The sequence below is a fragment of the Ostrinia nubilalis genome, chromosome 1 (assembly GCF_963855985.1).
Source record: "Ostrinia nubilalis chromosome 1, ilOstNubi1.1, whole genome shotgun sequence".
Taxonomy (NCBI): Eukaryota; Metazoa; Arthropoda; class Insecta; order Lepidoptera; family Crambidae; genus Ostrinia; species Ostrinia nubilalis.
In genome coordinates this window covers 16,176,270-16,198,280 of record NC_087088.1, presented here as the reverse complement: position 1 = coordinate 16,198,280, position 22,011 = coordinate 16,176,270, and the positions used below count along the sequence as shown (strand labels likewise).

The 22,011-nt window shown below is 36.6% G+C and overlaps 1 protein-coding gene across 1 annotated transcript in view; it reads left to right on the top strand.

Annotated features, from left to right (window-relative positions):
• Positions 1–22,011, top strand: part of LOC135074168 (neurogenic protein big brain) — a 93,882-nt gene that overhangs the window by 3,832 nt on the left and 68,039 nt on the right. Inside the window, exon 2 of the mRNA XM_063968475.1 lies at positions 7,637–7,763. Coding sequence (XP_063824545.1) covers positions 7,637–7,763 — 127 coding nt within the window. The remainder of the gene's footprint in view (positions 1–7,636; positions 7,764–22,011) is intronic.

The window sequence follows — 22,011 nt, the reverse complement described above, 5'->3', positions numbered from 1 at the left end:
TATTGAAGTGGATAGATAATATGTTAGTACAGTAACTAGGTAGGTATGAGAAGTAAAGCTTTGTAAAAGCTAAGCTGGCTGTATTAACTCCGCTAGAAATTACATTCTAAAATTCCCGCACATTCCATTCGCCCTAATTTTCTCTAACAGCTTGTAACCCCGCTCGTAGCTGACTAATGTGGGTCCAGTTTTAATCGATGCATGTTAATATAGCTCGCTTCGTTATACTAGTATTATATTATCTGTGGTTATACTAATGTTCAATTCAGTGGGCACAATATTTTGATACTTAATTTAGTACCTTTGTTTTTAATCTTCTTTAAAGGTGATGTAGCAGGATAATAGTAAGCGCAAGAAAAGTGAGGCAACATAAGTGGATCATTCTGGTCACATCAAGTAAAAAAATCCGACAAAATTTATTTTTTAAGTTACATGTTATTTTATTAAATAGCAAAATAAAATTTTATAACGATAAAACTCTCCCACTTTCGAAAAAATCGCCTTTATTTGTACATTTTTCACAACGTTATGACTTAAGATTTTTACCAGGGGCAACCACTTACTAAACCTATTACAGTTTTGTAACACTTTAATATGCTGCGCAAAACCGCAGAACCCCAGGACGATAGAGTCGCAACTATCTTAGCAACTGCCAATCAACCATAAAGCTGAATAACGGTTCTGGCAAAAGTTTTGGGCATACAAATAAGTAGGTACTCGTATTATAATGTTAGAAAATCAATGTGTTTTCAGCTCAATAATCAAGTCAAATAAGTAGTTAGGAGTTGTATTTTTTGGAATAAGAAATAACATATCATCTACAGCGCTGTTTTTTCAGGTGATTCTCGAAAGAAGAAAAATATTAAGACGAAAAGGAATCCCTCCATAAGTATCAGAGTAAACATCCTTATACATAGAGTTGTGTAATTAAATTAGTAATTTGTTCCTCTTCTACCGAGTGGATATTACGGACATAACCTCATTAGTTGAGACATTCAGCGTAGATGAGATGATTAGATCTTCCTTGAGTTAAATAGCGTGTTATTACGTTCTTTTTAGGGTTCCGTACCTCAAAAGGAAAAAACGGAACCCTTATAGGATCACTTTGTTGTCCGTCCGTCCGTCTGTCAAGACCCTTTATCTCAAGAACGCGTGAACGTATCAAGCTGAAATTCACATGAAATACTCAGGTCTATTGTCCCTTTAAGCTGTGAAAATATCAAACTTCTAAGCCAAGCCAATCAAAAGATACAGCCGATTATGTCGATATTTTCAACAAATTTTCGACACTCGCAAAGGAATCAAAACCTACAGGATACTTCCCGTAAACTCAGAATCTTGAAATTTGGCATAAAGCATTGTCATATAATGCAAATATAGGAAAAATTGCGAAAATTACATTTTTTTAGTTATATAATATAATAAAAATATTTTAATAAAATGAAACTTACTACCTTATTTCTCACGAACGAATAAAGGTATCAAATTGAAATTTATACCCAATACCTAGATCTATTGTCCCTTTAAGAAGTAAAAAAATCAAACTTCTAAGTTAACGCGATCAAAAGATACAGCAGTTTATACCGACACCTTAGACGAATTTCCGTCACACGCTAGGGAATCAAAACCTACAAGGTACTTCCTGTGAACTCAGAAACTTGAAATTCGGCACGAAGCAACGTTATATAGTACAGATAAAGGAAAAATTGCGAAAATGATAAATTTGAAGTTATATAAAATTTAAAATATTATTTTTGCTTACATGACATAAAATATTTTTTTTAATAATTATAAACTTACTACCTACCCTTTTTCACATGAACGCGTAGAGATATTAAAGTTGAAATTCATATCAAACACTTCTTAAATCTAATTGCCTCTAAACTGTGAGAAATTCTAAATCAACGCAAAAATTCAAAACGCTGAGGTAGGTAGGTACCTACCTATAATGCAAATATAGGAAAAATAAATAAATAAAAAATAATCATACCGCATATTTTGAAATTCGCCACTACTCGCAACGGAATCAAGTAAGTAATTTGATTTAATACGTCATAAATTGTAAACCGCTACGTTTGTACGGCGGAACCCTCGGTGTGCGAGCCCGACTCGCACTTGGCCGGTTTTTTTTAATTGAATACGAGAACATACTTCTATTGAAACGGCCTTTCTATAAATTAAGTAATGCATTCGTCCCTGTCACGACTCGTTGAATCTAAAAAGACCCCTATAAAAATCGAAATTTCTTTCGTTTATTCATATTGCTTAGAGCTATTTTCTACTTAACCTGAGTTCTACAGCTGTATATAGGTACAATATGACTGATGTACCACTTTACCCCAGGACAGTAATTAAACGTGGGTAAACAAACTAATTAAGCACTCCAGTTGTAGTCGTGTTATTTTGTAAATTACTGCAATTCTGTGCTCGTCGGGCTGTTTGAGAATCAGGTTCGAGCGTCCCTCAGTTAATTCCACTTTAACTTTACAGTTTATTATTGACCAAAATTGGGACATTGGGGGAGGGCTATGTTCAGCTGTGGGCGTTCTGTGATGTCTGCTGAAATGATGACGATTGACAAAAAGTATTACCTTTAAGTAAATGTCACTTCTAACAGTTTTTATCACAGTAATTCTTTAGTGCTAATTTAATTTAAAACTTAAAAACTTATTTTAAAATGTTGAGGTATAGTTTTTCACCTTTGATAGATTCTTTAAGGGGAGGAACTGACTCCTGAAACACAGGGGTGATTAGTATGTAAAATTGCAAAGATTTTCTAGGATGGGAAAATCCTGACAATGTAGAGTTGTTACTTTTAATACTCGTATTCTAATATTATGTTCTAAATCCGATTCATCACATTCATTTCTCCTGAGAAACCAGATATGGCTAGCTTTTAATTTAACCAATCACAAGTTTGAATCTAACTTGAATTTGAATCGAGTTTGAGAGTCGTTTCAGACAACGAGCCCTCGAAACTGAATAAATGATAACTCGCCTTATATTAAGAAAACGATATCTTCGAGAAAGATTAGGAAAAGAACTGAAATGTAGGTACAACAACAAAAAGTCTTCGCTACTTTCGGTAAGTTACTACCTAGTTTGTAAGTGATTCTCGTTAAAGTCAAAGTCTCAATCAATCCTAAGGCTGAGTTGCACCACCTTATTTTAACGGTAACATTGACAATAACCGGTGCTTTTTGTATGGAGTTTGACAGATTTTTGACGTTTGTCAAAGTTAAAGTAAATTGGTGCAACCCAGCCTTAGACTTTATCTAACAAAAAATTATTAAAGTGTAAAGTAAAAAATATATTATCATCAAATAAGAATGCAGCTTATCGTTATTGACTTATTGAACCCACTCTAAAATGTAAGAGGTCGTGTCATCGGTTTTCTGGGATTTCATGTTACCTACTTACTTACGGGCGTTGCTTTTTCTGATGTGAATCCGATAAGGGTTCACCATAGAGCAATAAACTACTGTAACTCTATGACATAAGGTATTCTTATATAAACACTGATTTAAGTGGATACTATTAACAACGGATGGCATTTGAGGGTCGTATTAATAATTTAGTCGTCTGCCTAGATTCGGAATGTCAACACTAGGTTACTATGTCGCCAGACAATTTACTTTATTTTAGTTCGGACAATGAATGACGGTTCTTATTTTTAACCCCTTTAGCGATGCATTAACAATCAGATATCGGAAACCTGGAACACAGATAATATGTATAATACAAGTCCTGGAATTTTAAGGCTGGGTTGCACCATCATAATTTTACTTTGACAAACGTCAAAAATCTGTCAAACTTCATACAAAAAGCACCGGTTATCGTCATAGTTACCGTTAAAGTTAGGTGGTGCAACTCAGCCTAAGTTGTTTAAATGTCAACATTTGGGAGTTGTTTGTACCTACTGCTAAATACTATTATTTGAGATAATCATGTAGAAGTAAAAGTAGCTTTTTTCTTTTTTTTTAAATAAATTACGAGTAAGGAACCGTTATGGTTAAGAAAGTGTTTAAAATGAGCAGTCAGAAAGTTTGAAGTTTTATTTAAGCAAGGTACCTACTTGCTCGTATAATTAATATACTTATTTGCAACAAGGTTCTTTTTTCATTCAGCTTAATATTACGAACGTGAACCAATTACGGACGTAATTAAGTGTTATGTAGCGTTTATAGTTTTTAATAAAGGCAACATTATTGTTTGTTTTGCAGGATTGAGTTTCATTTTGAAGCTTATTACTGGTTTATCTACACCATAAAGTTTACTTAATTAGGTACTGTTTAATAAATTTTGTATTTTCAGGCATAATTTACTTTTCTGACTGTGGTTCTGAAATTACCACAAACTGTTGAGAACTGCCCATTCATAAATTCAAAGCACATATAAAAAGTACCTTAATGAAAAAAGGCTACTATAAAGTCGATGATTATTAAAAAAGACAAAAATGCTTGGGATGCTTAAAACTGCCTAGCTCGCATAAATATGTATAACTATGTATATTTTAAAGTCTGTAAACCCTTGAAGAAGAGGCTGACAATATATCTGAGTTTCTTGCGCTGCTTCTTCTCAGCACTGGCCCATTTATTGTCCTGAAGCAGTGGTAGGGTTAATACTGGGACGTGTAAAAGTGCTTTTTATAAGTCTACCTACTTGCATTTAAATAAATGAGTTTTATGAGGTTTTTTTTCATAAAAAATATTAAAAAAAATGTTTTTATAAAACAAATTATTGCCATGTGCCATAAATACGTGTAGAGTTTATAATAGAACTTATGTTATTGGTAGAACATGTTGTAATCAGGAAACGCGTAGCGGTAGAGCCCCACCTTTCCTCGGCCGATTGTAATTCTAATCGGAGGCAACCTATTATACTTGCTACCTGATTTTCGGAAAAAAACAACCCCGTCGTTAAGAGCTTTGGTGAATTGCAACCTTTGGGGAATGTTTTGCTGTTTTTGGATCTTGTGCCATTCAGATGTAGACCGTACGCTTCTAAGAAATTTGATAAATTCTCCTCACTGATTAATATTACGGTACTAAGTACGCGTATGTATTTGGTGAAGACTACCAGACTAGTTACGCCAATGCCATAAGATTTAAAAAATCAGTAAGGGTGGAACCAAACAAGAGTAAATATTAATCTCATAATAAATCGTCACTTATACGTCATTTTGACATAATATTTCCCATACCGAATCTTCTCGGAGATTTATTCTCGGATAAAAGTTTGTTCGAATTGAGCCTAAGGCTTAGAACAGACGGTGAAACGCAACTGCAACGAAATTGCAACTTTCTGATGATTCTGATGAATGAAACTGAAACTGAAAGTTTCAAACTGGTCGCATCATGTGTGGTCTCTCAACGGACGCTATGGCAGAAATTTAGATGCAACTCAAAAGTAACGCAGTTTCGTTGCAGTTGCGTTTCACCGTCCTGTTCTGGGCCTAAATGGGTTAAATGTCAGTCTAATCGATGACATAAAATATGATAGGTACAATAAGTTCTAGAAGTTGGTCATATAATTTCGAGTTCGAGCATAGAGCTTCCTCGTCTTTTCTCACACTTATAATTGTATAAAATTGTGATTTAGTACATATTACAGTACGAAATGTACCGGGGATTATTTTATATCCTGGATTACCAGCAGCTGAATCCCTTAACTCTACGTTTCGTAAAGCGTCAAAGTAAGTAGCGTACTTAATGAAACATTCCCAGAAGCGAGGCGGTTGATAAACGAAGTGGGAAGAGATTATCGGGCTGAGTCGGAAAGAATTCATTAGGAGGACTTAGTCAGGCTTGTAATGTAAACCCTTCAGTCTTCAGCGAAACGCTGATAAAACGTTTTACTTGGGAAATGAGAACGGCATTTAGGAAATGTTTTATTCACGATTAAAACGGTTATGTGTTCGTCGGGAGCGTAGCAACCCACAAGGTGGACCGACGACCTCATAAAGGTAGCGGGAAGGCGCTGGATGAAGGCCACTACCAACCGGCCTTTGTGGAAATCACAGATCACAGAAACTAAACTTAAGGGAGATATGAAAGGGGGCGGGGCCGGTGTCGCAGCAATAAGTATGCCCAAAAAGAACACATTGCTCGTGACTCTCGTGAAGGCAATGATGACAGCAGCGACGTCATAATATAAACAGTTTACATTGCTTGCGTAGTACTAAAAATTCTTCGAACGTTAAGTACTGATACCGCAGTGGATAATGAGCACATATTTTGATTACTTTGTGTGTGTAAATTTCTAATGCGACACTTTAATTAAATAGAGCTCTGTGCATAGCTGGGCACCGTTAATCAAATAGTTAACTTCGTTAATCGTTAAACCGTTAATAAAAAAATTAACTTCGTTAAACGTTAAAACGTTACATTTCGCAAGATTTAACGCAAGTTAACGTTAATCGTTAATCCGTTAACACATGATAATAAAACGAAAAAAACAATTGTATGCAAGGTTCAAATAATTTCGAAAGCTTGTATCGCGCATGGAATTTATTCCTCTTTACAACAAGCTACAAGCTTTCGAAATTATTTGAACCTTGCATAAGTACGATTATTTTTTTCGTTTTAGTACAACTGCATTTAAGAATAAAAGCTTGTTTTTTTTTTAATTATTATAATTTTATTTTACACTTTTTAGTAGGATCTCAATCTCAGAGCCTTGGTTCTATTACAATACAATTTAGCACCAAAGTGCTCGAAGAGACAAATCCAGCAAACCCAAACTCGATAAGTTTCCACCGTTTCGTTTAGGAATTCCTATGGCCACCTCCTGACTCCATCATCAGGACCCTGGACATCAATCATCTAGTACTAAAGTGCTCGAAAAGACAAATCCAAGGAACCCAAATTCGATGTGATGCCACCGTATTATTTAAGAGTTCCTATGGCCACCTCATGACTCCATCATCAGACCAGCTCAATGGTACCATAACATAACATTGCATTGTCATCGTACTTACATAAGTATACCAAATTTCAGCTCAATCGGTTGAGGAAAACTGGTCTTAAATTCAGTTGCAAGAGTTGTCCCACACATACTAACAAGGTGTCGTTGTGATCTGGTTACAAAAACTGTTGTTATGGGTTCTGGCAGTTCTGGAAGCCCGAACGTACTTGTCAGAATGCGTTTTTCTAGCGTTTTTCAGCGTGCCTGCTGTATTTTTTTGGTAAATAGTAGGTACTGGATTAACGATTAACGGACTTAGGATAATTTAACGGAAGTTAACGAGTCCGTTAACATTTTTTAAAGTTAACTTAAAAGTTAATCCGTTAATAGAAATGTTAACTTCGTTAATTAACGATTAACGGATTAACGAGTTAATGCCCAGCTATGGCTCTGTGATTGGTTCGTGTTCACCCTGTGTGTCACTCTGTGCGTCCACGCGCACTGTGAGACCTCAGAGTAATGTGAGAGGTGTGGTGTAGGTAATGTGTGAGGGCGTGAGTTTCGGACTCAGCGCATTAGTTAGCATTTGTCTATATCTCTATGGTGGAAATCATTACGGGAGGCCTATGTTCAGCAGTGGACGTCCTATTGCTGAAATGATGATGATGATGACTATGTAGGTTTGTTGTCGACACGACAAGAAGAGGGTTGAAAGTGTGGTTTGTTGCAGGAGCACACGTGAGCCCGGGGGTGTCGGTGGCGCTATGCGTGCGCCGACGCGTGTCGCCGCTGCGTGCGGCGCTGTACGTTGCGGCGCAATGCGGCGGCGCCATCGCGGGCGCGGCCGCTGTCTATGGGTAAGTTCATTTTTTTCCTAAATTATATATAACTTGAAAAAATCGAACTGACTAAGGTGAGAATCGAACCTATGATTCGCTTGCCGGGCGACTGCTCTTTAGTGTGGAGGCTGGAGCTGGAGATTCCGTGCCCGCCCACCCCAGAATGTTCTGCCATACATACAGCCAGATCTTCAGTTTTTATTTTTCTTAATAATTACCCTAAATTTAACTATGTAAATGATGTTATGAATAATCATAGATGATAACCCACCATCAGGTGAATTCGTTTTCATTTTTTTCATTAAGGCAGGATGGCAAAATGTTCGACCCGACAGTAATTCAATTCTACTTATTAATGGGGAGTTTTAATATCGGCTGCATATTTAGTTAAGAAGGATTTCAGAGTACACTCCTAATGAAGCTATTATTCCGACAGTAAACTAACAGGAGCATACATTTTGCACTCAGCAGTTGGGTATCTGCCGCAGGCTCGTCATGTACAATCAGTCTCAAAAATATCATTACCTACTTCAATACTATCAGTGACGGCCCTAGATCTTATGACAGTGCCAGAGTCTTCCAGTGACTTGGCCCACTTTTAGCTGGCTCCACGGACCAAGTTTAGAATTGTAGAGTAGATTTTTGTTGATTTGGTGTTTAATTTATTCATAAAAACATTGAAGGTGGGCCCAGTTACTGGAAGAAAAAATGTTTAACAAAGCTAAAATGGGCCAAGTCACTGGAAGACTCAGTACGTACTAATATCGATATCTCACATGACACAAGTTCTTTATGCGTGAAAATGCAGCAGCATTTTGGCACTCTTACTCTTAAAGCAGCTGATAATTAAATTTTTGACTCCAACTGTACTCTGCTGAATAGTTTGGTAGAGTTGCGAACTACAATTATGATTGTGGAATACGTAACTAAGTGCTCCGCATTGCACTGCTCGTGGCACGGCTCGCATTCGTGGACTAAGCCTATCTATACTTATAATAAATCTGTAGAGAGTTCAATTCTGTACATGAAACATATTTTCAAAATAACTATCAGGGGGTGATTAGTGATCGATACTGATGCCAAAAATGCAATCAGTAAAATTTTTGTCTGTCTGTCTGTATGTTCCTTATAGAAACAAAAACTACTCGACGGATTTTAACGAAACTTGGTACAATTATTCTTCATACTCCTGGGCAGGTTATAGTATACTTAGGAATTCCCACGGGAACGGGAATTAGCGGGAAAATCCTTTTGTATGAAAAATCTAAACCGCTTAAGTTAGACGCTTGAAATTTGGCATGCAGGTACCTTAGTAAACTTAAAGCTTAGTTACAACAGGATATTGCAAAATTCCTACGGGAACGGGAGTTAGCGGGAAAAAAACATTTGTATGAAAAAATCTATACCGCGTAAGATAGAAGAAAGGGCTAAAACGGGATCCACGCGTACGAAGTCGCGGGCGGCCGCTAGTTAACACTAATAACTTTAAGCTCCATGGTAGAGATTCAAAATTAAATCAATTTGATTAAGGTGAAGTGTGTCGAGGAAGTTACGAATTTACTGCATACAAATTGTCTAGATTAGGAATCACCGTATCAGGTTTAGATAACTGAGTCACAAATTAAATTACTAATGTTACGACTGAGTGGTTTATCTAAGTTTTATAGTAATTAAGCCTTTTCGTAATAACTGCATGGCGCAGTCGGGGAAAAATGTTCCTTTAAAAAAAGTTGAAAGTTGTGCACTTGGAGCTTTTTATTTTCACTCTTTAATCTAAACTGTTTTTAAAGCAGTCTATTTTCACATGGGTCCAACCTTGTTCGGTTTAGGTTTATAAGAATGTCTTTCTTTTCCGTAAAATAAAGAAAATGGAATTCACCAGCGAACCATTACTAAACTTATTTGCAAACAAACCTTTCTTTGACAATAAATACATTTAACTTTCTTCAGCCTAGGACAAGGGATATGAAAGCGAAATAAATTAAATTAAGATAGTAACACTCGTATTGCTGAAATGTAACATTATGTGCGTTATGTTTATTTTTTCACCGAACAACTTGGGAATGACTCGAAAATTAAAATTCGGATTAAACATTGCAATACTTTAAATTTATGTCAAAACTCAAGCCTGTATTCTGAACGACTTAGGCACCGAACAAAATGAACAATTACTAAATCCTTTATAATATAAAGCACCGAAAGGATATAAAGTTTTCTAGTGTTTATGTTCCCTAACATTGCAAAAAGAAATGCTGTGTATAGGTACCTGTAATTGAGGTCATATACGCATCATGTGTTAAACCATGTTAAAATGTATGAACTGTATTATGTATGTGACTTTGTTGGTGTACCTACCTAATAAATAAATAAACACTTTACTTTACCAAATGACGAGTATTCCAACCATGTTATTTTGATCAAATAATTCAAAAAGTTTAGGAAAAAAAGGCCACGTCATAATTTTTTAATAAAAGCTGCACACTCGTATATTTTTCAGGCAATCTTGTGGTTCCAAGAAAAAACTTATTGTCTTTCCGCTCCTGTAAAAAAGAAAATGTCCTAGCGGGATAGGAACAATAGACCCCAATGTGACTGTAAATGCTTCTGGCATTGGGAGTATGCAAAGAGACAAGCTGAAGTGTCGTAATCTACAATTTAAAACGAAGACAGCTTTAATGAAATTAAATTCGAGATGGGCCGAGAGGAGTCAAAGTAACTTTCTTAAGAAATTACAGTCTCCGGACTGAAGAACCGACTGCCTATTCGCCATATTTTAATAATGGTTCGCATAAATTGTGCTGAGCTATTTCAGTTTTGTTTTATTTAGTATGATCGTTGACTGAACAATCTACGGAAGACGACGGTGAAGTAGGTACAATCTCCTAACACAATATTAAGTATGATGCGTTTACTGAATTTTAGCACAAAAAATTAAATGTAACGTTAATACTGTGTTTTATTTTTTATCTTAAAAGATAGGATGTATTGTGCTAACATCACGACCAGATGGTAGGCCTGCAATTAATTTGGCCCACAATTATTCTATTCCTAACTCCAAGAAATGCTCTTCATTAATCAAGTTTCAGCCATGTTTCCCGTTGTTGCTCCCCCATAAATTAATTTACGTCTACTGTTCCCGGGAGTACTCTGCCCTTTACTTTATGTACATTTGTTAGTATGATGTCCGTTCCTAAATATTAACATCAAAGTATTGAGTTAATACGATAAATTATAAGTCAAGTCCCATTTATAAAAATCAAATAGATCAGAGAACCTGATTCTCTACCTTTTTATTCCACATAATATTTTACATCGTACAGTCGTACTCGTTGAAAAAAATAGAATAATTCAATAGCAATTTCCGATTGGTTCTGCAAACTATTCAATAATCGAGGGAAAAATCACAACGTACCTTTATTTACGTATATATTTGTATGTTCTTACAAAAGCATAGAAGCATAAGTTCTGGTCTGGTCCGTGGTTCCTATTACGCAGGTTACACGCATGCGGAACGGAAAAACGTGTATGAAATCATCGTGTACGTAATAATGTGGGACGACTTAATGAGACGATTATAAAGCATGGACTTAGTCAGTGCTTTAACATAGGAAATACCACATCACGTGAGTTTTTTTACTCATGTGACCACACGAAGTGACGACCCACGACAATATGTACAATTAAATTTCGCGTTGGACGCGATGCATAAATATTTAGTAGGTGAAATCTTATGTTTGAATTCTGAAAAGGACGTCCAAGCTACTAAGCAAAGTCCCATAATAGGACGAGCTCCTTCTATGTTTTATCATCCCGGGTCACACACATCCCAGAGCGATGATATCAATTGGACATGTTCAAACATACTGACAGGTAGTCAAATACAATGGCATGTTCGATAGTAATATTTATGATATTGGATCAATTCCCAGTGATGAAATGAAAGTTATTTAATCATATTTTTATTGTTGAATATTTATCATATTTTTATTGGCCTGTAATATTAAAAGCCTAGACGCAGACTGTGCGCACTCTCGGCCAACTAAAAGTCGGTGGTCTGCGCCCAGGCTACCCCAACTAAAGCACCACTGAGCCGTTAAAATGTCCGTAGAAAGAAGCATCTCAGAGTTCGAGAGGTACATATTACAGGAGTCTGCCGGTAGAGTTTAACGTGCATTTAACTAAAAAAAATGTTCTTGAACTAGTTTCCGGATGATACCCTCCCAGCAGCTCAAAGTCAATTCCTGTCATGTTTATCCGATAGTAATACTAATTTTATAGCCGAGTTGACGTAATGTTGACGCATCAAGTTGTGCCTTGATAGTGTTTGGCGCCTTTGAGTGTGCAGCCGAGATAACAAGTTCGTGGCGAAGCTCATGGAGGCTGAAGTAACATAAGTAACTTAGTTTAATTGGAGCTCTCACGGCCGAATACTGAAACACTACTCAAATCTGTCACTCAGCTGACGGGCTCCTAAATTTAAGTATCCTTCAATTTTAAATGGTATTCTCAAACGCTACTTAACGGATTTGAAGCCGTGATCAGCTAAGCAGCTCTCAAATGTTTACATAATGGCAACATTTACCAAAAAAAGTATGTTTTCATTTACACAAATGATAACTTTACGTCTTTTATCCATTACACGCAGCATCGTTTGGTTATGTATTGTCTTTTATGGAAATATACTCAATCAACTTAACATAGAACAATTTATTTTTAGTTTCTATTATATATAAATCTCGTTTTATCATATAAAAAAATTAATGCTTGCATTTTTATTTAATTAAAAAAATAATTTTAAATGTGATACTTTTTATTGTTGAAATCTATTAAGTGGCGATCGTGGACCGAAACGTAACCACAATTGACATGTATCATTGTTGACTGACAGAGCATCAAATTGACAAATCAACAACTCTTGGAAATGCTGCTATGCGATGTCCCCTTAATCCTCAGAAATAGGCATGTTTATGTAAAGCGATTTCATAGCAGCTATTTTGGTTGTTACTTCGTGCACTATACGATGCACAGTTGGCTGTTAGATGTGGAAGATATCACCTAGTACACGTTCATAACTTCCCGTTGCGTAGAACAGTAGGGTTCCTAATAAGTATTTGGTCCACTGGTTGTATGGCATTTGGTGAGGGGTTTCAAAGAGCTTCCAAATTATGAAACCAGAAACAACACCGTTTCTTTAGAGACGCGGAACCTCGCTCGGAATTGCATGTCATTATAATAATATTTTTCAATAGCGTTCAGCCTTATTGCGTTCCTGCGATTAGATCTAGGTATTTCCTCGAGGCTCGAAAGAAATGAGAACGATGACACACATTATTTACAACTATTTAGGTCAATTTAGGTATAAGAATAGGATTTAAGATACCGCGCAAGCACTCTCAAATTTAACAGCTGCTTAAGACGATTTGACAGTTGTTTGAGTAATGCTTAGCGTTGAATGGCGTTTCAGTATGCGAAAATTCATTTAAGTGGCGTTTGAGTGCAACTTAATTTGAGAGGTGCTTAAAAATTGAGAACTGCTCAGATATTGTTTTGAGTATGCGAAATGTAAGTTTAGGAGCTGCTTAACTATTTGAGAAGCCGTCAAATATTTAAATGGCGTTTCAGTATTCGGCCGTCAGATGTGTTAGCAAACTTTGCGACTCATGAAAAAGATAATTAGCAATTTGCATGGTAATGTTATGCAAATTCGTATAACATTACAGTACCTAAGTGGTGAAGTTAGGTATTATGGGGTTACCTACTATATCGAAGTGATATTGTTCTTACAGATTGATATCAACTTTGGTCTATTTTATGAAAAAGTTTATTATGTTTTCACGAAAGTGTCATAACCATCTTCTGCCAACTTTTAGACTTGACTTGAATATTCACCAGTTGTTGAAGCAAAAAAAAAAATGTTTGCTCTCTATTGGCCTATTAGTAAAGAAAACTTAATAGCAGAGTTTGGAACTTACCCACATGGTTCTACATTAAATCATGTTGTTTTGAAAGGAATTCCACCAATGCCCATATTGCCCATCATGACCGAACGGACAGGCTACAATTACCAGGTGCTATTTTCTCTAACCTACGAGATCCTCCATTACTATAACACATATTTACCCAAAGTTTATTGATACCTTAGGTGTAGTTAAACATTTGTTATTTTATTTTAACGGTATTTAACAATTTACTAGGACATAGCAATGACGGAAGGTAAAAAGAACAGAACAATATGAAGAATTAAATAAAAAAGTACAATTTTAAAGAATCAGAAATCAGAATCAGAATCTGACGTCACTCACATTCTCATTTCTTTGGTCAGTGAAACCTGAACTGCGCAATTTTTATTTTTAACCTGATTAATTTGACCCACTTTCGGAGGTCTCTGCAGGTGCAAAGTGTGTGCACATTTTGCTCGTTTATTGAATCTATTTACAAACATTGCAGGGGTTAGATCCGCTATGCACCACTCTTATAATACCTAATACCTACAAAAAGTGTCGCTTAGGTATGCACCAAATTCTTCTTCTTTTTTGATGTTGGCAATACACGTCGAGGTCGACTTGATTTGTGCCAGCCATTTTCAAGTTTTAAATGAGACGAGTTACAAAATGGGACCAAGTGGGATGGGACTTGGGTTAATGATATAATGAAGAATGATAGATGATACCCCTTCCCACCCTTTGAGTCTCAGTAAAGTTGTGGTACTTTACTGACACTTCTTATTGGACTACTTGAGAGAATCCGAAGAATCGCCGTGCACTGTTTTGTTTCATTTGCCCACACTCATGCACGTTCACGAAGGTTTAATGGTTAATATTACATATTAATAGTCGTCTAAAGTCGAACAAAACAAAACTGCTAACATGACGTTTCGCTTTCCCGCCAAGAAGTCCTAACTACCACGGCTACCACATCTTTGTTATTTTATGAGTGGTGCATAGCGGTACTGGTGCATAGGGGAACACTAGTATCATATTATCTGTGGGGTAACTAACCCCATTGAAGATAGTAAAAGAAATAAATAGTTTATTCAGTGAAAACTGAAAAGGCACCACTCTTAGCAATCAGTATGACATGTCGTGGTGCCAAAAGACGCCCCGATGCTGGTCTTCCGTAGCCTGTAAGAGTCTCTACCACTAGGGGGAAGTAACTACATTTTTAAAGTTATAATTTTTTCAAAAATAATGTTTTGAGCTAGAACCTGGCTTGTTTAGACCTATATCTATCCCAGGTAAAGTTTGGATAGATGCTATATTGTCATTCCAATGACTGCATTTCATCTATTCCGGAATTTGTAATTTCTATTTTTACATATTTTTTTAAATACATTACAATGTCAATTAAGGCTCCCCAAGGCACTGTCCCAAAACGAATGAAATATTATTCCTAATGAGAATACGGAGCCCTAGCTGATTAGACAGGTACACACGTAAAGATAAATTATTCTTGTATTTCTCTCATTTCGCTGTTGACATGGCGAAAACCCGCACTAATTTCTCAGCTGGCAAATTCGGAAAATGTGAGAAAGCGCGGGAAAACATGGCGGAATGTAAACGAGCTGTATTCAACAGTGCGTGCTACAAAGGCAATTACAGAGTAAAAGAGTTCTTGCCTATTCGGATGACTCAAAAAGTAACTTAATGTGATATATTTTAGAGATGTAAATAGGCTGGAAACTTAAATTGTATACTACAAACTAAACTACATTTAGTACCTAAGTCCTATATATTTATTTGTAAAAACGCAAATAATTCTATGTGACATTGTTAATTCGGTTAACTAGAAGGCATTGAGGCTGTAGGCAAGAGTCCTTTCGATAAATCGATCGGGCATGTATAGTAGAGCATTGTGGCTATTTCCACCACCTGCCGGTGATTCGACTGACGTGCAGGTAACATTTTGGCGACAAAGGGACGCACAGACAATCGGGATGTATATTGTGAGATATTGTATAGAACTTTTGTGCCGGTCTCATAGGCTGTAATGTATTGCAACGACAGCTTATAAAAGGCATCTTTACAATAGGCGCAGGTACACGGCCCAGTATTGCTCAACTCAAATATTCATAGCTTAGTTTTTGACGGCAACATTTTGATAAATACTTTTACTATAAAAACGTATCTTTATTGAACGCTTTCATTTGGGAACTCTGGCACGACAGCCAATTAATTTTAGCTGTATAATATTACTCCTTAACCATTAATCATTCGTTGGAATCAAAGGTCGGGAAGTGATTAAAAGGTCAAAATTGTCCTTTAGTTGGAAAACCTTTTGACTGTCCAAATCAATTTCAATACATTTGCGAATCTAAATTCCTTTAAAGTAAAATTATGATCTGAAATAATATTTATGTAATTAGCACTAATTATTGTCAGCAATCTACAGCTAATTTTGTTTGATACAATTAATAATAAATTATCAACATTATGACATTTAGCCTCCACCGCAGAAGCACCACAGGTAATTGGAGGATTTGACACACACACCCAATAGTTTTACTGGCTCATAAACTACTGAATACATAAAAAATGTTATTAAAATTAAGTAAATAATGTAGATTTATTTAATAATCGTCAAAAAAAAAATTTTTGCACACATTATGGCACATTTTAATTAAGTATGCAATATATTTTACGCACTGGCATCTTACCAAACTTTTCTTCATTGTTGTTATTTTATATCTTTCTGAACGTGAACTACCTAACTACGTAGATATTTCAAGAAGTTAACATGTGTGTGCAATATTGCAATTCAGTTCGCTCTGTTGTTAGCGGATCGTCGTTCCAAACTTTCTCCGAGTTGCAACTTTATTATTGAACTTCTCTTGGAAATACAGTGTGAGTCACGTTAAAGTGTACATATGAAAATAGATGAAACTAGACCTATTTTTATCGACAAAAAAGTAGTCAAAAATTTTTTAAATTTTTTTTTATAGATTTTTTTTCTTTCAAGTACTTAATGTAAAGAAAACGTAATAACTTTTAAACTAAGAGGTATATCCTGATAAAATAAAAACAGTAATAATGCTAAATAACAGACGATACTAAAAAAAATACATAAAATACTCAGAAAATGCCAACAAATAATAAAATACGATACTTTTTGAAAAAAATCTGCTTAAAAATTCGTGTTTTTTTGGTTATTTGATAAATTTCCCCAAAAAAATTAAATGCCCCTATAAAAGGTGGTTTTTATTACTTTGAATTATTCTCTATCGTATTACCTTTGTAAAACCAAAAATCGCATGTCTCTATCCCTATCACAACATTTGCTATGATCGTTTGAACTAAGCCTCTCCGGGCGCGCTATTCAACGCTTCGCTAACAACGAAACTGAAAATGGCTCTAGATTTGTAATTTTGATAAAGACAAGTTAGATTTCAAGTAAAAACAAAAGATTTCGAAGTAAAATAAGCATTTTAGTTAAAATTAAAATTGTCCCTACATGTAGAGGAGAATAATGTTGTGGTAGGCCTTTGTTCAAACTATCATAGCAAATGTTGTGATAGGGATAGAGACATGCAATTTTTGGTTTTACAGAGGTAATACGATAGAGAATAATACAAAACAATAAAAACCACTTAGGGGGCATTTTTTGGAGAAATTGATCAAATAACCAAAAAAACACGAATTTTTAAGCAGATTTTTTTCAAAAAGTATCATTTTTTATTATTTGTTGGCAATTTTTGTGTATTTTATGTATTTTTTTAGTATCGCCTGTTATTTAGCATTATCACTGTTTTTATTTTATCAGGATATACCGCTTAGTTTAAAAGTTATTACGTTTTCTTTACAATACGTAATTGGAAGAAAAAAAATTCTATAAAAAATTAAAAAAAAATCTCAAAAATTTTTTGACCTCTTTTTTGTCGATAAAAATAGGTCTAGTTTCATCTATTTTCATATGTACACTTTAACGTGACTCACACTGTATAGCTGAGGAAATTTTAATTCTTTTGGGAGAAGTGGGAGTGTTTTGCAGAGGGAGATTCAGATTTGTGGTGATTGACGATGGTGGGGTACCGTTGTGGAAGGCAGGAAACTGGCCAACTGTTTGGAATATTAATGAATATGCATCAGTATACATAACAAGGCGGAGAAAGGCAATCTGCAACACTACGATCGTGGCAGGTGCCGATAGAATGTGTCTTAAAGTAATGTTAGGCACTCGATGTTCAATTGGGCTGATATTTTTCTCATTCCATGAGAATGTATACCCACATGAAATTAGATTTCCTTTGGACGCTTCCTTGAACTATTTTTCAAGGAAATAAAACATATTTTTATTTGTACCGAGATAATTCAAACTCCAACAAAATTAATGTCTACCCTTAAAAACTGTTTTTGAGGGATGTAGGTTTGCTCACCCGAACTCGTCCCGAGACGCTCTTCGCATATTAAAATGTTTGTGTGCAAACAGGGTAACGTTAGCCCTGTCATAATTGCTGTTAGAATTAAAACGTATTTCGTGGATGTACAGCAATAACAATACATCAGACTAACTATACAGGGTGAAATTGATTGTTGGCATCCTTTTAAAATAAAGACTCTACTCACTCATGATGCCAATGTTTACTCCCCAAATATGTGACTAATGCCATGAGTAACAAAACTTGTACAGCCGACAGCACATCAAGCTTTACACTGTGGAATGTCATGTTATTTTGATGTATATTACCTAGGTGTTATTTTGCAAAAAAAATGTATATTCTGTCTGATGTAATGTTATCTGTGCAATCGCTTTAAAATCTTAACACTAGCACACTAAAATAGTAAAAATAAAGACAAAAATCTCATTGGAGATGTCTCATATTTTGTGGGATGTACTATGCATCATGAGTAGATGATTTTTAATTCATCCTGTATATTTTTGTTGTAAAATAGCATCTATTGCAACGACTTAAGGTGTCACAGTGTTTAGGGGCCGTTCAAGTATTACGTAAGCACCAAGGGGGGGTGGGGGGGTCTCTGTTTTACTTATTTTGGATGACATGGGGGGTAGGGGGGTCTAGATGATGATTACGTCATCGTTAGTTATTTACGTTTTTTCGGGGATTCCCGCAAATCCCAACTTAATATTATAAATGCGAAAGTAACTCTGTCTGTCTGTCTGTCTGTTACGCTTTCCCGCTTAAACCTCGCAACCGATTTTGATGAAATTTGGCATAGAGATAGTTTGAGTCCCGGGAAAGAACATAGGATAGTTTTTATCCCGGTTTTTGAAACAGGGACGCGCGCGATAAAGTTTTTCTGTGACAGACAAAATTCCACGCGGGCGAAGCCGCGGGCGGAAAGCTAGTAATACATATTTTATGCGTTCATGCTTTGAGAACTGATTAGGGAAATTACCGTGCGCTATTCACTTGTCTAATAATAACCTCTCGTGCCGACACTGCCCATTGAAATTTGAGAGTCGTAGTCCGCATATTAGGCCAGTAGAATTAAACACAGAAATAATTCCTATTAAAGATTTTAGTGCTTTAATGGCTTCATTAGTTGCCCATAAAGACTCTCCTAGGTTTTCGACTTCGACGGAGTTGTGCCTAAGTGGTGGGGGCCCACGAAAGGGGCGGTTTTTCGGTTTTCCGAAAAGTGGTCTTCCTGAAAGTTGAAGGGCATTTAATCCTGCATTAAATAAGATCAAATTCATATGTTTTGGACAAACCGTTCTCGTGCAAATGTTCGGCAAAGTAGAAAATATGTGTAAAATTAATGACCCTCTCCACGTCCAATAACTCGTCACCCGTAGGCTCCCAAGCCTTGTAAAGGGTCGCCTTAATCAGTGTAACCCTATCAAGGCTTACGAGCTGGATGCGCCTATCCTTGTTCGTCCCAGCCGTTCCTTAACTGCGGCACTCGCCTGAACGACTCTGTGTTACCTACTGTGGCTGCCCCTCTTCCTTGTATCCTCCTGCACGACTACGTTGCCTAGCCGTATGCCTGGTCTAAGGTTCGACGCTAAAAATCAACAACAAGTTCATATTAAAACGCTGAAGAGTTTTTTGTTTGTTTGTTTGAATGCGCTAATCTCAAGAATTACTAGTTTGGTTGAAATAATTATTTTTGTGTTGAATAGCTCATAAATTGAGGAAGGCTATAGGATATACACAATCACTCTACGACTAATAGAGGCGAAGCAGTAATGAAAAATGTTGCAAGCACGGAAAATAGAATTTAAACTATTTTCACGCGAACGAAATTGATTTTGTTGCGTCGAACCTTGGACCAGGCATATGGCTAAGCAATGCAATCGTACAGGAGGGTATAAGGAAGAGGGGCAGCCACATTAGGTAACACAGTCGTTCAGGAGAGTGGCAGGAAGAGGTGCAGCAACCGCAGTTAAGGAACGGCTGGGACGAACAAGGATAAGCGAATCCAACTCGTGAGCTTTGACAGGGATACGCTGGTTAAGGCGACCCTTCACAAGGCTTGGGAGCCTACGGGTGACGAGCTATTGGACGTGGAGAGGGTCATTAATTATACACATATTTTCTACTTTGCCGAACATTTGCACGAGAACGGTTTGTCCAAAACATATGAATTTGGACTTATTTAATGCAGGATTAAATGCCCTTCAACTGTCAGGAAGACCACTTTTCGATAGGGTAAGTCCTTTACGCGGTATAACCGGAAAACCTAAAAAGCGCCCCTTTCGGGGGCCTCCACCACTTAAGCACAACTCCGTCGAAGTCGAAAACCTAGGAGAGTCTTAATGGGCAACCAATGAAGCCATTAAAGCAATAAAATCTTTTGTAAGAATTATTTCCGATTTAACATCTAATTCTACTGGCCTATATTATTATACACGAGGCCGGCCTCCCGCGCGCGTGTTTTGTTTAGATATTGATACTAAACGTAGGTATTGTTATTGAAAGTTATCATTTGTGTTTACGTTGATGCATAATTAATGCAATTATGTTTGTTATGTTCTTTATTTCTGATTATATTTTTTTGTCCCTTACTCTATGTGTATCAGTGAAATCTAATATTTTCATGAATTTTACTATTTTAAAAATGACAATTTAAAAACATTTATAACTAAAAATGTTTACGTAAGCATAGGGGGAGGGGGTCAGTGCTTTGCTTACTTTTGATGACAAGGGGGGCGGGGGGGTAAAAAATGGTAAGAAATCTGCTTACGTAATACTTGAACGGCCCCTTACCCTGTTAAGGTAGCATTCGGATCAAGACGACCGCGACGCGAGACCGCGACTCGAGACCGCGACCGGCGACCGCGACCCACTGCTTTATATGAATTAATAGGAAGTGCTGACGGATGCAAGCGACCGAGTCGCGCGACGTGTGGGCGTGGCCTGCCGGCTACTTGCGTCGCGCGACTCGGTCGCTCACAAGGCAGTGCCGTGGCGCGACAGATGCAAAATGGCCGTGTTTTCTTTGCACGAAGACGAAATTTTAATAGAATTAGTAAGTAAAAACGCACCTGTATTCGATACGAGACTTCAAGCTTATAAAGATAATACTGTGAGAGACAATATTTGGGAAAAAATTGGAAAAGCATTAAATAAAACAAGTAAGTTCAAATGATACATATTTTTATTAGAAAAGGTACTTATTTTTATTGTTTACAGATGGATGGAATACAACCGTTTAGTTTAGTAACTGCAAACATACTGAGTTTCGTATGGGTCGCACGACTCGTGTCGCGAAGATTCGTAAGTAGCTGTCGCCCTGCGACCTGCGACCGGTCGCCGGTCGCGGTCTCGAGTCGCGGTCTCGCGTCGCGGTCGTCTTGATCCGAATGCTACCTTTATACTGTCGAAAATTCGCAATATGGCGTAGACGTCTGTGTGCGATGATGATACGAGTACTGTGGCCGGACCTTCACTGTTAGCGAATTAAAAATTGAAATGAGCCCGTGCTCTGTAGGGCTGTCCAACAGTTCATTTTTTAAAGATAATATTATAGGTAATAAAACAAATAGAAAGCTTAAAGTGACTTTGTCTTAAAAAATAACTCACGCAGTCTAATAACCAAGCCCCACTTCGGTTAACAATCTAAAAGATGAGACAGAACAGAATGATCTTTTTATTCGCGCTGTATTTGAAAGCCTATATTTACTTGTCACAGACTGTATCCTAGACTGTGCGATTGCAGTCAAATACCTGCCACAAAAAAAAAACCACAAATACTAACTTGGACATTACGAGTACGTTGTAGAAGCTAACCCATTAAAGTTTATAAGATTACGACCAGCTGTAGATATCAGAGGTCCTTACCTTATCCTTTACAAACAAACAAGTATA